Source organism: Ranitomeya imitator, chromosome 2, assembly GCF_032444005.1.
Source record: "Ranitomeya imitator isolate aRanImi1 chromosome 2, aRanImi1.pri, whole genome shotgun sequence".
NCBI lineage: Eukaryota > Metazoa > Chordata > Amphibia > Anura > Dendrobatidae > Ranitomeya > Ranitomeya imitator.
This window is the reverse complement of record NC_091283.1, coordinates 521,920,387-521,938,932: the sequence shown is the minus strand read 5'-3', so window position 1 is coordinate 521,938,932 and position 18,546 is coordinate 521,920,387. Positions and strand designations below refer to the sequence as shown.

Below are 18,546 nucleotides of genomic sequence, written 5' to 3'. Positions count from 1 at the left end.
ATGGTTTACTGTATGTAAACCATGTCTCAAATCATGTCGGGTTTTATGAAGGAGAAAGAAAAAGCCGGTAATTGAATTACCGGCTTTCAAGCTGTATAGCGCTGGAATAAATATTAATATATATACATATATGTGTCTCACTGACATATATATATATATATATATACCTATTCTATGTGTACACATTTATTATATCTATTGGACTGGAAGCTGTCAGTGTGATTTTACTGTACACCGCACTGAATTACCGGCTTTTCTCTCTAACAGCGCTGCGTATTTCTCGCAAGTCACACTGCTTGTCCGTGTGTAATCCGTATTTTTCACGCTTCCATAGACTTTCATTGGCGTATTTCTTGCGCAGTACGGTGACAAACGCAGCATGCTGCGATTTTGTACGGCCGTAGAAAGCCGTATAATACTGATCAGTAAAATACGGCAAATAGGAGCAGGGGCATAGAGAATAATTGTGCCGTATTTTTTGCGAGTTTTACGGACGTAGATTCTGCGCTCTTACGTCCGTAAAACTCGCATGTGTGACGGCGGCCTAATGCTTTACATTTTTTCAATAGTTGAAAACAAATGTTTTTCATGACATATTCTCTTTAAAGGGATCCTATCAGGTCCCCCATGCACTCCAATCCAGCAGACTTCACATATGTATCACTGAATTCCCTGCCTAACCAGCCCTGTATAATATTCATATTTCTTACATCCAAGTATTTATAACCTCTGCTTTTCTAATGCAAATTAGGCCTTTAACTAGTCAGAGCGTTTGTTTCCCCAGACTAGTCATCGCCTGCTCCCTGCAAATCTCACACATGCGTGCGGCTCTATTAAGGGTCATTGAGCTTCAGAAGCGCACTGCGACTAACCGAAAGTGCAGAAAATATACACGAGCCGTCTTCTGCACCTCTGGTCATGCGCAGTGCACCTATGAATACGGGAACCGTACACCCGGCTTCAGAGGCTCAATGACGCTGCCGAATAGAGCCATGGGAGATTTGCAGGGAGCTGGCAATGAGCCTGCCTATTGCAAATCATGTTATCACACCCATAGGGATGTGTTATGCTAAAAGGGCTGAATAGTCTGGGGAAACAAACCCTGTTTAAAGGGAACCTGTCACCCCCCCAAAATGGAAGATGAGCTAAGAAGTGCAGTCATGAAAATAATAGACAAACAGCAATTTTGATTTTCTTTTCTTTCTTTTACACAATTTACTGTATGGGTTAATGTTATATTTTCATAGATCAGACTTTTGCAGGTGTGGCAATACCAGATACATTTATTTTTGAATCTCTTTATTCTCAGGTTGGAAAAAACGGGTAATTTAAATGTTATTTTAATTTTTTTTTCTTATGCAAAATTTTTATAAACTTTTTAAATACAATTCACTTATGTTTTTTGTTCCCCTTGGAGAACTGAATTTGTGCTATATACCGCAATACTTCAATATTGTAACATAGCAAAACTATCCATACCCCTGGGCAGGTGGTAAATAAGAAGCCATTTAAATTCAGCCATCAGTGTCCTCAAAATGGTTAAATTGCAGCAATCAGACCTAGCTCCGGTCGCTGCTGTTAGAGACAGATGCCAGGTGTGTAATACAGTTGGAACTCTCACAGTATGGAGTGGACTCAATTCCTCAGGATATGATTGTCATATACACAATTCAGGGTAGGGTTAAAATAAAACAGAACAATAAAATCAGTATGTGGAATGGATTTTATCAATATATCTTCTATAACATATGTTTCAAAATAAAACATCAGTAAAATTTATACACAAAAAAAGGTAAAATGGACAAAAATCAGCAGAGCACTGTCTTGTGTATCTCTCCATATTCTCATAGACAAGCCGATTATCGGTAGTGAGTGCTCACAACCGACTAACATCAGTTAATTAATTGATGGTCTTCATAACAAGCCCAACTCGCCAGAGAACCTGCTGTTGAATGTTACTTTGCATAAATCAGGAATACACATGAATTCATCAAGCTTTGTAATATATCTTTCTTACCTTGCAGCAGCCTCTAGCACCCCTGTAATATTTAGAATCCTGCTCAAAGACCCAAAAAACAGTTTAGCGTAAAACAGTAAATAAAGGAAAAGATGGTGAGAGAGGAGGGAGATGTAGCTGCAGTCTCTCACAACGGGGCATTTTTATCAAGCTAAATGAGTCTGAATTTTGGCATTGCCTGTCTTTCGTGACTTGAATCATATTTGTGATGTGTTTTAGACACTTATGACTTGTCTGACTAGAAGACATGGCCTCGCTGATAAAAAAGACTGTCTTACCAGCAAAGTCAAGTGGCTTATGGTGCGACACAATGTTACAAAAAAATGAGCCAAAATTGTTTTAGACATTTTTGGCACAAAGTAAGCCAACTAATAATGTGATGCAAGACAGATTTATCAAAAAGAAAGAAACACTTCAATAAATATGGCAAGCATAGAAAGAAGAAAACCAGCATCATTAAAATATGCAGGTTAGGAACAACATCTAAATCTACAGCTGCTGAGGAAAGCATTGCGGTTTTCTTTATAGTGAACTTGTCTCAAGGTTTGGCTGATATGCGATATAGCCTCCACCTTTCAGGGCTGATATACTGATTCTATAATGCTGTATATAAGCCCCCAACCCGACCTGCAAGAGAAGAAATAGAGCTTTTATTATGCTCACCTGCGGGACGGGCGGTCTGAGGGATGTCGCTGATCCGGCGCCTCCCTTCTTTCGATGTCGTCCTCCTTGCTTCGTGTGGATGACACGGTCTACATCATCCACACACTCTCCCGGCATTACGCTCCTGTGCAGGCGTATTCTCCGCCCTGGGAAGAGTACAGTACTGCAGTGCACATGCGCCGGGGCTCTTTCACCTGTCTCCGCGCCTGAGCACTGCAGTACTTTTCTCTGCTCTCAACAGGTCAAAGAAGTACGCCTGCACAGGAGCAAGATGCCGGGGAGACCGTGTGGATGACATGTGAGGCGTCATCCACAAGAAGCAAAAAGGAGGATGGCATTGAATGAAGGAGGAAGGTGCCGGACCAAGACCAGCGACATCGCTCAGAGTGGACCACCCTGCAGGTGAGTAGAATACAAGCTCTTTTTCTTGTCTTGCAGGTCGGGTTCGGGGCAGATACACAGCATTTTAGAATATTGTATATAAGCCCTGAAAGGTGGTGGCCGTATCTCATATCGCTCAAACATGAAGACAGGTACCTTTTAAAGGAAGCACTATTTATATTATTTGAATTATATTGCAAGAGTCCGTCATGCATTATAGAGCAGAAGTCATGAACATCACAAAATAAAACACATGTAAGGCACAGAGTGGAATAGCAGAGCGCCAACTAAACAGTCTCTTTACATACACATGCAATGATACTTGATACTTTCATACATAGGTGGTTTCACGGGTCCAGGCTTTTGTTAAACGTATTTCCTATCCTTATGATAGGTCATCAATAATAGTCCACAGCACTCGCAGGCTCGACAAAGCCTCTTTAAACAGCAGATGAGCAGCGATGACGAGAATCAGACCTACACCATCTAATTGGAGGCCAGAAGTTCTAAAAACCTGGATAATATACTTTAAGGCTATGGGCACACGGATTCTTGAGGTCTGCGGATTTTTCCGCAGCGTATTTGAGAAATCCGCAGGTAATAGGCACTGTGTTTTACCTGCGGATATTGTGCGGATTCCACCTGCGGTTTTACACCTGCGGATTCCTATTATGGAGCAGGTGTAAACCGCTGCGGAATCCGCACAAAGAATTGACATGCTGCGGAATGTACACCGCTGCATTTCCGCGTGGTTTTTTCTGCAGCATGGGCACAGCGGTTTCGGTTTTCCATAGGTTTACATGGTACTGCAAACTCATGGAAAACTGCTGCGGATCCGCTGCAAAATCCGCAACGTGTGCACATAGCTTTAAAATCTACTTCATTTTGTCCATTCTGTAGAATTTAAAAAAAGATACATGGAATAGCTGAAATGTATATACTGGAATGTGGACAAGTAATAAATGTATTTACGGGCTGCGCTGTGCACAAGAAAATACATTAGGGACTTGAATAATAACCAGAAAAATTGCATCCACAAACTATTGAGGGTTATGGTCTGCCCATGACCAAAGACTACAGACGTCTCAATACCCTCTATATCCTTTTGTAGCTGAGGATTCCCACCACAATAACGCCTGGGCATTTTTTTTAAGCATTTTGTAAAGGTTTTCACTTTAAAAAAAAAAAAAAAAAAAAGAAGAGCTAGAGTTATATTCATTGCCTAACACATGTCAAAGCATCTGAAATCTGTCCAAGAAAAAAAATTAGAAGAGGCTAAAAACCCCCCCCCCTCAAAAAACGGGAATAATATTAACAAGATATTAAAGAAAAATGTTCAGGTTAAAAAAAAAAAAATATATATATATATATACATATATATATGTGTGTATGTGTGTGTATATATATAATAGGGAGGGAAATGCAATGTTTTCCACGACAACACGATTGGGATTACAGCTCTGTAATAGCATATAGGCTGTTTAAACGGAATCTTTTAGCAGACTTTTGCTTTGAAATCTGAAGCAGCATGAGGTAGTACAGAGACTCTGATTCCAGTGATGTGTCACTTAGTTTACGGTGTGCAGCAGTTATGAAAGAATCAGAGTTATCTATGCTGCAGATCTAGTAGAGCTCAGTTGTTGAGGGGTGTATTACCCCACCCATCTAACAGCATCTAATTAGTGCTGGGGATTGGGTTGGATTAGTAGGCACAAGGCCATTTGTCCTGTAGTGATAATCTCATGTTAATAAAACACTTATTGTATGGAAACAGAAAAATGGGAGTCCGGTAAGTGACATAATGGGGCTCTCAGACTACATAGCAAAAAATCCAGTGACAGATTCCATTTAAAGGGTGTACTATTTAAAACTGACTAATGAACCCCTGTAAGGCTACGTTCACATTAGCGTTGCGCGCCGGTGCGTCGGCGACGCAACGCGCGACGCACCAAAAACGCGCGCAAAAACGCTGCGTTTTGCGACGCGTGCGTCGTTTTTTGACGAAAATCGGACGCACGAAAAATGCAACTTGTTGCATTTTCGTGCGTCCGACGCTAGCGTCGAAAACGACGCACATGTCGGAAAACGCAAACAAAAAACCGCACGCGTCCCCTATGTTAAACATAGGGGCGCGTCGCCGCTGCGTCGCCGACGCAACAGCGACGCACATTAGCGTAACGCTAATGTGAACGTAGCCTAAGTCTTATCCATCGCAGTGTCATTGAAGATATAAAAGTGAAGTAAAAGATATTGAAAAGCATTACAGAATGTAAAGAAATATAAGAAATAGCATTGAATCAGGGCTGTTGCCCACTTCTGCATGTCTTCTTTATAATCATTTTATACTGAAACCGCAAGTTTTCAAGATCATTCACATCGATCTTTTAGCCACAATTCATAAACGATTGGCTCTGTTCTATATCCTAAGCACTGACACAGCGAGGTTCACAAAGGTAGAGCACGTGTCAGTAAATGTTACACACAAGTCTTAAAGGATTCTTCCCAGAAATTAGCCATCAGTAGTCGTGCCATACATGCTCTAATGAGATAACCATCTGGGGCAAATCCTCAATGTTGCACCCAACAATAGATGGAGGCTGGAGGTGAATGTGTGACGGTGCTGCATGCAGTGATGCTGGGTCTCCAGTGTAACCTTCTCTCCAAGAGGCCATTCACAGCTAGTTGTCCAAAGAGCCGCTGCCTTTGTTCCTCCGGCTTAGAGGGAAGGCAGATTTGTTCTGGGGCTGTGTCATTTTACTAGCCAGGAACACAAAAGGCTCAATCAGGGTACGCCTCTCGCCCACTGACACTTCCCACAGTTTCACCTTTTCGCCCTTGGCCCATTGCTGAGCGGCATCATGCTCCACGCCCCTCTGCTCCTGGAGGTCACATTTGTTCCCCAAGACTACAATCGTGACCTAACAAGAGAAAAGAAAATATGTGAACACGCTGTAAAATGTAAAGTGGCATATAGAGAGGAAATGTTAACGGCACCACAACATTATATATCCTGCATGCTGTTCATCCTCCCGAAGAGATCACTAACAGTAACCACACTAACTGTACATAAGAAACACCGTATGGAAGATCCAATACTGACAGATCAGTCTATGCACCGTATGTAAGATCCAATACTGACAGATCAGTCTATGCACCGTATGTAAGATCCAATACTGACAGATCAGTCTATGCACCGTATGTAAGATCCAATACCGACAGATCAGTCTCAGCACCGTATGTAAGATCCAATACTGACAGATCAGTCTATGCACCGTATGTAAGATCCAATACTGACAGATCAGTCTATGCACCGTATGTAAGATCCAATACTGACAGATCAGTCTATGCACCGTATGTAAGATCCAATACTGACAGATCAGTCTCAGCACCGTATGTAAGATCCAATACCGACAGATCAGTCTCAGCACCGTATGTAAGATCCAATACTGACAGATCAGTCTATGCACCGTATGTAAGATCCAATACTGACAGATCAGTCTATGCACCGTATGTAAGATCCAATACTGACAGATCAGTCTATGCACCGTATGTAAGATCCAATACTGACAGATCAGTCTCAGCACCGTATGTAAGATCCAATACCGACAGATCAGTCTCAGCACCGTATGTAAGATCCAATACTGACAGATCAGTCTATGCACCGTATGTAAGATCCAATACTGACAGATCAGTCTATGCACCGTATGTAAGATCCAATACCGACAGATCAGTCTCAGCACCGTATGTAAGATCCAATACCGACAGATCAGTCTCAGCACCGTATGTAAGATCCAATACCGACAGATCAGTCTCAGCACCGTATGGAAGATCCAATACTGACAGATCAGTCTATGCACCGTATGTAAGATCCAATACTGACAGATCAGTCTATGCACCGTATGTAAGATCCAATACTGACAGATCAGTCTATGCACCGTATGTAAGATCCAATACTGACAGATCAGTCTCAGCACCGTATGTAAGATCCAATACCGACAGATCAGTCTCAGCACCGTATGTAAGATCCAATACTGACAGATCAGTCTATGCACCGTATGTAAGATCCAATACTGACAGATCAGTCTAAGCACCGTATGGAAGATCCAATACTGACAGATCAGTCTATGCACCGTATGTAAGATCCAATACTGACAGATCAGTCTCAGCACCGTATGTAAGATCCAATACTGACAGATCAGTCTATGCACCGTATGTAAGATCCAATACTGACAGATCAGTCTAAGCACCGTATGGAAGATCCAATACTGACAGATCAGTCTATGCACCGTATGTAAGATCCAATACTGACAGATCAGTCTCAGCACCGTATGTAAGATCCAATACTGACAGATCAGTCTATGCACCGTATGGAAGATCCAATACTGACAGATCAGTCTCAGCACCGTATGTAAGATCCAATACCGACAGATCAGTCTCAGCACAGTATGTAAGATCCAATACCGACAGATCAGTCTCAGTATCGTATGGAAGATCCAATACCGACAGATCAGTCTCAGTATCGTATGGAAGATCCAATACTGACAGATCAGTCTCAGTTGGCCTTTCCATAAAATGTTATGTGACTGTCTGCTGGCATTGACAGGCTGCTGTATTAAAGTGGTAATCTAGGCCATTTATGATTTCGATGGAAAAATCTATGATCCAATACTGACAGATCAGTCTCAGCACCGTATGTAAGATCCAATACTGACAGATCAGTCTCAGCACCGTATGTAAGATCCAATACTGACAGATTAGTCTTAGCATCGTATGGAAGATCCAATACTGACAGATCAGTCTCAGCACCGTATGTAAGATCCAATACTGACAGATCAGTCTCAGCACCGTATGGAAGATCCAATACTGACAGATCAGTCTCAGCACCGTATGGAAGATCCAATACTGACAGATCAGTCTCAGTTGGCCTTTCCATAAAATGTTATGTGACTGTCTGCTGGCATTGACAGGCTGCTGTATTAAAGTGGTAATCTAAGCCGTTTATAATTTTGATGGAAAAATCTATGTTTATTTATCGTCCAGAGGTGGTCAGGACTACAGAAATAGCTGCACAATGCTGCTTCTGGATCTGCCATACAAGTGAATGGGAGTTATGGAAACATGGACACTGTTTTAATCTGTTATCGTAGCTACCACTGCTGAACAGACAGGTATTTCCATGTCAACCAGCCATTTACATCACCTGTAAGGCAGCAGAAAAGAATGTGAACTTGTAGTAACTCAGATTAATTCTGGTTACTCCCTAGAGGCAGGACACAGGCTCAACTCTGGCTTCAATTAAAGGGAATCTGTCAGCAGGATTTCACGCCCCAAAAGTATTTATATGCAGATGAAGCTCTCTCAAAGAGTCCAGCAGTATCTTTACATTGCCAGTTTGTTCCTCAGTTACTGAGAAGTCAGCATCTGAATTAATATACAAATGAACTGAAGAACTCTTTGTAAATAGGAAGCTTGTGTCACTCCAGCTCTATTCTTCGCCAAGCACCGCTGCCTCATTTGTCTGAAATCACACACCACTGAAGCTGTCAGTAAATAAAAAGACACGGTGCTAGGCACAGAATAGAGCTGGAGTGACAGAGACTTCAAAACGACATTCTCATTTACATATCAATTCAAACAATTTCTCAGTAACTGGGGAACGGACTGGCTATGTAAAGATATTGCTGGACTGACCTTTGAAAGAGCTACATGCACAAATAAATAGTTCAGGTGAAATTCTAGTGAGATTCCTGTTAACCCAAAAGAAAATGTAAAAGTGCCATGATCGATGGCATTCTCAGTGGTTAAAGGATTTGTCCCGTCTTCTGATGAGAGTCTGCAGTCACTATGTGATTACAGACTTAGGCTATGTGCACACGTCCGGAATTGCCGCTGAAAGTTCCGCAACTGTGCCGTGGGTATATCACATGCGGAATTGGCATGCGTTTTCCCGCTAAACACTAGCGTTTTACAAGTGTAATTAACTTGCAGAATGCTAGCGTTTTCCATGCGATCTGTAGCATCGCTTGGAAAACTGATTGACAGGTTGGTCACACTTGTCAAACGTAGTGTTTCTTTTTACAGGTATATGGTTCCCAGGGCCTGGAGGAAAGTCTCCTCTCCTCCACCCTGGGTACCATCCGCACACGATCTGCTTACTTCCCGCATGGTGGGCATAGCCACATGCGGGAAGTAAGCGGATCAATGCATTCCTATGTGTGCGGAATCCCCGCGATTCCGCACAATGAATAAACATGCTGTTTTTTTTCTGGAATGTGATTCAGCCGCGGGAAAAAACGCAACATGTACACAAAAATTGCGGATTGCATTCTAATAATAAGATGCTTAATGTATGCGTTTTTGCGGTTTTATCACATTTTTATAGCGAAAAACCGTGAATAAAAACGCAAAAAATCCTGAACGTGTGCACACAGCCTCATGAATCCTTACAGTGCGCACAGCACGCCGTCGGGAATCTCTGGTGCTGGCGATAAGAATGGGCAATCCCATGACCGCAAGTATACGATGTGCATGCTTCCTGCCACATTACAACTAGAGGACACTGATTCGCTCAATACAAGTGAATTGAGCAAGCCCACGCAAATATAATCGTCACATGACTTCATGTAACATACTTGCAGTCATGTGACCGCCAACACCGGAGAATCCTGACAGTGTGCAATGCACGGACTTTATGGATTCATTAGTCTGCAGTCACATAGAGTAACTTCAGACTTCCAACCCAAACCTGGTCAACCCCTTTAAACCTCCAACGATCAAACACATATCTACCCTGGTGATCAGTACTAAAGGTTGGTAACACCTTTGATAAAAATAAAGAACATTCAGAGACTTTATTGCAAATTTCTGCTTCATCGAGAAGAATCTTCTCAGACGGAAATCACTTTACCTCCTTCTTATCCTTGGATCTATCAATCTCCTTCTTCAGAGCCTCTACCCGTTTGAAGGAGTCCTTGTTATCCACACTGTACACCAGAACGTATCCGTCAGTTCCTGAGAAGCAATGTTTGGGGAGCTCAGCTCCTTCCCTTAGGCCTCGTGTATCATAGAAGCGAACCTGCTCCCGCACGCCCCGGTCCGTCTCAATGGATCCAATGTATATATCCTCCTGCGTCTCCATCATGTCTGATCCTGTAAGACATTAAGAGATACATTACCTGAAACAAAGGAACGATAACATATGTAAAAGACAACAGTGGAAAATAATGGCTGCCTTCCTTCCAGAAAGCTGTCCGGAAGCCAGCCACATTTACTTCAATGGGGCTGAACTGAAATATCACACACCCCGGGCGCTGTGGATAGCAGAGGCATCTGGAAGAAGGCAGCCATGCTTTTCTAACTCTGCAGAAACCCGCTTTTGTAATTATATGTTCATCCTCCACTAGACCACCAGTAGATCCCACTGTGTATGGCAGCTAACTTAATGTCTATAGGTATGTAATGCCAGGTGTGCACAAATGCCAACTATTCTACCAGCTTTGAAGGATGGAAGGAAGAGAATGTACCAGAGAGAATCACAAGGAGAGCATGAAGCTCCACTCTCATAAACGGTGACTATGCCCGCATCAATGCCATCTCTCATACTTCAGAAGCAGCCATGCCAAACTGAACTTACCAACCACATGATTGCCGTAGAGCAGCTGCTCCAAGATGGAGGTTTTCCCTACTGATTGTTGTCCACACAATACGACCTTGCAGCTTTTCCCCATTATTCTAAATGAGAAAGTAGAAAAAGGATCACAGCACAGTACTAGAACCCTAAGGCTATGTGCACATGTATAATGGTCCACTGCGGATTTGATAAATCTGCAGGGCAGAAACGCTGCGTTTTTGCTGCAGATTTATCGTGGTTTTTCTGCGGATTCCGCTGCGGTTTTACAACTGCGGTTTTCTATAGGAGCAGCTGTAAAACCGCTGCAGAATCCGCAGAAAGTGACATGCTGTGGAATGTAAACCGCTGCGTTTCCGCGCGGTTTTTTCTGCAGCATGTGTACAGCGTTTTTTGTTTCCCATAGGTTTACACTGTAATGTAAACTCATGGGAAACTGCTGCGGATCCGCAGCATATTTCCGCATCGTGTGCACATACCCTCAGCCTTCGTCACATGGCCGGATTATGCCCGGACCTGATAGTGTGCTCCGGGGCCATGTTTTGCTTCTGTATTGACCATGTGCACTGTCCAGGCCACAGTCACTCACCCAGGAAGAGGTGTGAGGGGTAATAGGCAGATGAAGGAGAACATCAGGTTGGGATTTTAATAGCACACAGAGTATTGACAACTGATGTAGATAAAGGTTTACTGAAAGTAAAGACCATTTTCACATAAGCATAATATGGGAATATTTAAAGGAATTAGGCACTACTCTTTCTGTTTAATCATGACCTAGCCTTAGTACAGGCCATCAATATCTGATTTGTTGGGGTACGACGCGGGGCACCCCCGCTGAGCTCTTACCATAGCAACCAGGTGCCATCTGTGAGGGCAGGTTAGAAAATCAAAATCATCTGACTGGTTGCTATTGGTCTAAAATTATGAACACACCAGTGAACCATTCCGAGGTCCTCCCCTACTCCACCGGGGTTGTCCGGTCCAAACTGATAAGCCTGCAGTCACTCTGTGTGAATGCATACATACCCTCTGGTCCCAGCTCAGAAGCCACGAAACCTCGCAGCACACAGCGCGTGACCTGGGGGGGATTCATAAGTCTGCAGTTACATCCCCTTTAAAGAGAACCTGAAGGCAGGATGTTGTCAAGGAAACTACAGACATTGTCATGTTCGCGCTGTTGCACTGATTAAAATGATACCTGCGGTGAAGAAATCCATTTTGAGTTTCTTGTGTAATCTTTGTTTGAAGTTTTACTCCCCTTTATGACCCATGACATATATGTACGTCATAGGTTACCTCTTTTTGATGTAGGCTCCGGTGCTGAGCCCGCACCTTTTCAAGCACGACAGCTGGACTGATTGGCTTTCATGTGCCCCTAACATGTTAAATTCCACTGTCAATCTTTGACAGCGGCATTTAAAATGAGTGCGCCAGAAGCGCGTCACCAACCACGCCCATCAGTGTCGGTCACATGATCACGGGGCGCCTATGAGTTAGGATTACAACCTGGGGTCTGCACAAACTGTTTCTATGAGAAAGGAAGCGCATATAGGGGTCTGCAGGAGACCCTTGTTGTTGTCATTGCCTATCTGCTATGAGCGCCGCCGGTGGCCGGAGTTCATAGCAGATGATCATTTCTGCTACACAGCAAGGCTGAAGCCCTTATGTGTACCACAGGCGATCCGAGGATCGCAGCTTCAAGTCTCCTAAGGACACTAATGAAGCAAGTAAAAAGTGTTTAAAAACATAAAAGTTCAAATCACCCCCCTTTTACCAGACTCGGCGATGATGAATAAAGTGCGGTTTGTTTTTTTATAACAAATTGCAGCCAAGGACCAAAAATTCCTGAAACTTGACAAACTCTTTAAAATATGCAAATACATTAACTTGCAAAGAAACAATCATAAGAACACATTTCTTTTGCAAAAAAAATAGTGTGTTCATCGTGATATTAGATTGGTTGCTATTGGTAACATATCCACACCGCTGTATCATACATGAGATCAAGTGAGGGTCCCAACATCTCCACTAGCGGCGGCCCTACAGTGACCAAGGGTCCGGGACGCCACATTACACTCCTGGAGTGCAGTCTGTGCCGGCAGCTGCCCTCTCTGCCCCAGGAGGAGGACGTTACCTGTGTACTGCCGCTTACAGTAACTTCCTGCTTTGGGCAAAGCAGGATGATGGGTGATGTGGGGTGCATAATGGGTATAGCTACCACCTCTGTGTCACTATGGGCAGTGCACTTATGGGGCCCAGCAGAGGCAGAACTGACCATAACGTATATGAGGCACCACAGCGGGGGCGCAGCACCTGTGGGGACCGGCGGGGGCGCAGCACCTGTGGGGACCGGCGGGGGCGCAGCACCTGTGGGGACCGGCGGGGGCGCAGCACCTGTGGGGACCGGCGGGGGCGCAGCACCTGTGGGGACCGGCGGGGGCGCAGCACCTGTGGGGACCGGCGGGGGCGCAGCACCTGTGGGGACCGGCGGGGGCGCAGCACCTGTGGGGACCGGCGGGGGCGCAGCACCTGTGGGGACCGGCGGGGGCGCAGCACCTGTGGGGACCGGCGGGGGCGCAGCACCTGTGGGGACCGGCGGGGGCGCAGCACCTGTGGGGACCGGCGGGGGCGCAGCACCTGTGGGGACCGGCGGGGGCGCAGCACCTGTGGGGACCGGAGGGGGCGCAGCACCTGTGGGGACCGGAGGGGGCGCAGCACCTGTGGGGACCGGAGGGGGCGCAGCACCTGTGGGGACCGGCGGGGGCGCAGCACCTGTGGGGACCGGCGGGGGCGCAGCACCTGTGGGGACCGGAGGGGGCGCAGCACCTGTGGGGACCGGAGGGGGCGCAGCACCTGTGGGGACCGGAGGGGGCGCAGCACCTGTGGGGATCGGAGGGGGCGCAGCACCTGTGGGGATCGGCGGGGGCGCAGCACCTGTGGGGATCGGCGGGGGCGCAGCACCTGTGGGGACCGGAGGGGGCGCAGCACCTGTGGGGACCGGAGGGGGCGCAGCACCTGTGGGGACCGGAGGGGGCGCAGCACCTGTGGGGATCGGCGGGGGCGCAGCACCTGTGGGGACCGGAGGGGGCGCAGCACCTGTGGGGACCGGCGGGGGCGCAGCACCTGTGGGGACCGGCGGGGGCGCAGCACCTGTGGGGACCGGCGGGGGCGCAGCACCTGTGGGGACCGGCGGGGGCGCAGCACCTGTGGGGACCGGCGGGGGCGCAGCACCTGTGGGGACCGGAGGGGGCGCAGCACCTGTGGGGACCGGAGGGGGCGCAGCACCTGTGGGGACCGGAGGGGGCGCAGCACCTGTGGGGACCGGCGGGGGCGCAGCACCTGTGGGGACCGGCGGGGGCGCAGCACCTGTGGGGACCGGCGGGGGCGCAGCACCTGTGGGGACCGGCGGGGGCGCAGCACCTGTGGGGACCGGCGGGGGCGCAGCACCTGTGGGGACCGGCGGGGGCGCAGCACCTGTGGGGACCGGCGGGGGCGCAGCACCTGTGGGGACCGGCGGGGGCGCAGCACCTGTGGGGACCGGCGGGGGCGCAGCACCTGTGGGGACCGGCGGGGGCGCAGCACCTGTGGGGACCGGCGGGGGCGCAGCACCTGTGGGGACCGGCGGGGGCGCAGCACCTGTGGGGACCGGCGGGGGCGCAGCACCTGTGGGGACCGGCGGGGGCGCAGCACCTGTGGGGACCGGCGGGGGCGCAGCACCTGTGGGGACCGGAGGGGGCGCAGCACCTGTGGGGACCGGAGGGGGCGCAGCACCTGTGGGGACCGGAGGGGGCGCAGCACCTGTGGGGACCGGCGGGGGCGCAGCACCTGTGGGGACCGGCGGGGGCGCAGCACCTGTGGGGACCGGAGGGGGCGCAGCACCTGTGGGGACCGGAGGGGGCGCAGCACCTGTGGGGACCGGAGGGGGCGCAGCACCTGTGGGGATCGGAGGGGGCGCAGCACCTGTGGGGATCGGCGGGGGCGCAGCACCTGTGGGGATCGGCGGGGGCGCAGCACCTGTGGGGACCGGAGGGGGCGCAGCACCTGTGGGGACCGGAGGGGGCGCAGCACCTGTGGGGACCGGAGGGGGCGCAGCACCTGTGGGGATCGGCGGGGGCGCAGCACCTGTGGGGACCGGAGGGGGCGCAGCACCTGTGGGGACCGGCGGGGGCGCAGCACCTGTGGGGACCGGCGGCGGCGCAGCACCTGTGGGGACCGGCGGGGGCGCAGCACCTGTGGGGACCGGCGGGGGCGCAGCACCTGTGGGGACCGGCGGGGGCGCAGCACCTGTGGGGACCGGAGGGGGCGCAGCACCTGTGGGGACCGGAGGGGGCGCAGCACCTGTGGGGACCGGAGGGGGCGCAGCACCTGTGGGGACCGGCGGGGGCGCAGCACCTGTGGGGACCGGCGGGGGCGCAGCACCTGTGGGGACCGGAGGGGGCGCAGCACCTGTGGGGACCGGAGGGGGCGCAGCACCTGTGGGGACCGGAGGGGGCGCAGCACCTGTGGGGATCGGAGGGGGCGCAGCACCTGTGGGGATCGGCGGGGGCGCAGCACCTGTGGGGATCGGCGGGGGCGCAGCACCTGTGGGGACCGGAGGGGGCGCAGCACCTGTGGGGACCGGAGGGGGCGCAGCACCTGTGGGGACCGGAGGGGGCGCAGCACCTGTGGGGATCGGCGGGGGCGCAGCACCTGTGGGGACCGGAGGGGGCGCAGCACCTGTGGGGACCGGCGGGGGCGCAGCACCTGTGGGGATCGGCGGGGGCGCAGCACCTGTGGGGATCGGCGGGGGCGCAGCACCTGTGGGGACCGGAGGGGGCGCAGCACCTGTGGGGATCGGCGGGGGTGCAGCACCTGTGGGGACTGGCGGGGGCCCAGCACCTGTGGGGACCGGCGGGGGCGCAGCACCTGTGGGGAACGGCGGAGTCGCAGCACCTTTGGGGACTGGCGAAGGTGGAACTTTGCATAATGATTCTGAGGCAGTATGGGGGCCCAGCAGGGATCACATCTATGGGGCCCAGGGGAGGCAGAACTTACCATTGCATTAAATTAGGAACTACAGGCGCCCTGCGGGCACTGCACACTCATGGGGCTCAACCAAATTAATGGGGGCTTAAATAATATCCGCCTGTACGACAACACACTTTCCTAACGGCACTACCCCACTCCCTCATATAGCAGGGAGAACAACCGCAGCCTGAGATCTGCCCCTCCACATGATGATACAGGTCACCACACGCGGCTCGGTGCCAGGAGTACCGGAGGACATCGCCATCACCACAGGCGTCACGTACCTGCGCTCGGTAATAATCAGGAGGAAGCAGCGGACATTTCCTGCTTCCTGCCAAACAGAGGAAACAGGAGAGCGGGGCGGACACAGCGCCACCTAGTGCCGATAGTGGGGTGTGCATGTGCAGGCTGTGGCTGGGTTCCCTCATTCATTACTGGCCACCACCATTTCCTATTATAGGTCTCCCTCTAGGCACAGAGAACTGGCACTTTCTGCATTGCCATATGACTGAAGTCGGTTTCTTATTCGGCAATTTCTTTTTTTCTGCCTTTTACAGGTTTAATGACAAAAAAATAAAATACAATGCGTTGAGGTACCCCGATGTGAATATGCTTAAAAACAGCTACAAAAATTATAAAACTGGCATAAAAATGGGCATCAAAGTGGGCACTGAAGGGGTGAAAGGGTTAAATGACCTTGGGCCACTGCTCTCACACTGCAGACACACAGATAGTGATGCTCCTCATCTATAATAAGAAACTGGACAAATAAGAAACCAACTTCAGCATTGTTCTGACTGCCTCCTATGAGAGTTATGGAAATCCTGTGGCTGGCAGTGCTATGTGAGCCCTGAGGCTAGCTGGGCCAGACTGTAGGTGTAGACCCTAGGACCCCCCACACGTCTCAGCTCCAGGCTGGTGCAGTGATGGACACACGCGCTGTCGCGTTTCAGAGAAGAACATAGTTTAATAGGCGCCGAGGACCGAGCCGCATGGGAGATCAGTCAGACAGGCGGGTCCCCGGGGGATTATGCCATCCGCTGCCAGTGACTGAGAGGTCTCTCCCTGGGTGCACTTGTAGAGACAGACCGGTCACTCCAGGACAACAGGCGGAGAAGCTGCCGGGGACCCGCCTGTCTGACTGGTCTCCCATGCGGCTCGGTCCTCAACGACTATTAAACTAGGTTTTTTCTATGAAACGTTTCAGCATTAAACATATGTGGCTGAAATCATGTAGTTCCGGTGTGATACATGCTGCCCGTGGATCGGTTACATTACCTATGTAAGTGAGGCCCCTCGGTGCACTGATGGGGTCACCAGGAATTCACCGTTCCTCAATAAGCGGTGACCAGAAAATTGCCCACAGGAAAACTGTCTACAGGAAAATTGCCCACAAGAAAAATGCCAACACGGAAAATTGCCCACATGGAAAATTGCCCACATGGATAATTGAGGTGCGGAATATTGTTGGTTTTTTTTTACCTCTTTTGCAGATGATAAGGGCATCAGGGGAATGGGTGAGATTGTAAGTATGGTTTAATTAAGATTAGTAAAGGAGTGTGTCATTCTTTTAATTAAAGGACTTTATTCTGGGTGTCTGTATTTTTATACAATATGACTATGAGGTTAGTAATGGGGGTGCCTTATTGACGCCTCTCCATTACTAACTTCGGGGCTTGATGTCACCTGACAATACAAAGGTGACATCAACCCCCCCAACTATCACTCCACTTGTCACTGCTACAAGGCAAGTGGGAAGAGCGACGCTAAGTGCCAGAATTGGTACATCTAAGAGATGAACCTTTTTGGGCCTGGCTGAGAGCTGATGTTTTTAGTCTGGAGGAGCCAGAATCCATGACCCCTTCCTAGGCTCTTAATATGAGCCCACAGCTGTCTGCATAGCCTTAGCTAGTTATTAATTATAGGGGACCCCACACCATTTTTTTAGGGTCCCCCATTTTAATAGCCAGTAAAGGCTAAGTATACAGTTGTGAGGTGATATTAATGGCGTGGGAAGCTCCATGGGTATTACCCCTTCCAAGGCTATAAACATTTGCCCACAGCCATCAGCTTTCCCTCTGCTAGCTATGAAAATTAAGCGGGAGCCTATGCCATTTTTTTCAGAAAAATAATCTTTTATTAATTAAATACATTTAAAGTAAGCTGCACACACACACACTGTGCTAATTGTATTTATCACATACATCTGTATATCTACCTATTCTTTGTGTATTTACTGTATGTAATTTGTCTCTTCTACACCATCGGCTCCTGCTGTAATTTTACACTACACGGCTGCCGAATTGCCAGCTTTTCTTCTATCTATGTATGTAAAATATATACATATACAGTACATATGCGTGTCACTGACATCTATATATATATATTCTATGTGTAGGTATCTATTCTATCTAATGTATTCTAACCTGTCACGCTGTGATATTACTGTACTCAGCAAATGAATTGACGACTTTTATTCTATCATCTACTTTAAAATACTTTAGTGGCAACGCAATTATTTTCCTGCACTTTTACTGAATGTTACCGACTTTTTCTGATTTTAAGAAAAATGCCTGTGCTACCAATCACAAATCTGAATGCACCATATTCGTGCCGAATTTATGTTTGGCGTTCATTTTCCAAACATATTCGCTCATCTCTAGTCCAGACCGACACAACAACTTCTCCTGCCAGGACTTGGCTGCAGAGATTACAACAAAGACACATTTGAATTCTCACATTTCCTGCACCGTCCCAATCTATTCCCAACCTTCACAAACGCCTTATCCTGCTGATACCCCAATGCGGAGTCAATGATGCCGTATGTGTCCCTATTACTGCACCTACTGTG

The 18,546-nt window shown here is 48.7% G+C and overlaps 1 protein-coding gene across 3 annotated transcripts in view; it reads right to left on the bottom strand.

The window, feature by feature from the left end:
• Window positions 1-1,705: 1,705 nt before the first annotated feature.
• The window catches only part of NKIRAS2 (NFKB inhibitor interacting Ras like 2), a 66,632-nt gene continuing 49,791 nt past the window's right edge, over window positions 1,706-18,546 (bottom strand). Inside the window, exons 1-4 of one of the 3 annotated variants that reach the window (XM_069751790.1) lie at window positions 15,980-16,031; window positions 10,695-10,792; window positions 9,969-10,210; window positions 1,706-5,979 (exon numbers count right to left, since the gene is read on the bottom strand). In XM_069751790.1, coding sequence (XP_069607891.1) covers window positions 5,740-5,979; window positions 9,969-10,210; window positions 10,695-10,788 — 576 coding nt within the window. In that variant the 5' untranslated portion in view covers window positions 10,789-10,792; window positions 15,980-16,031 and the 3' untranslated portion in view covers window positions 1,706-5,739. Of the gene's footprint in view, window positions 5,980-9,968; window positions 10,211-10,694; window positions 10,793-15,722; window positions 15,937-15,979; window positions 16,032-18,546 lie in introns of those variants that run through there. The other 2 variants (XM_069751791.1, XM_069751792.1) reach the window with 2 other exon arrangements.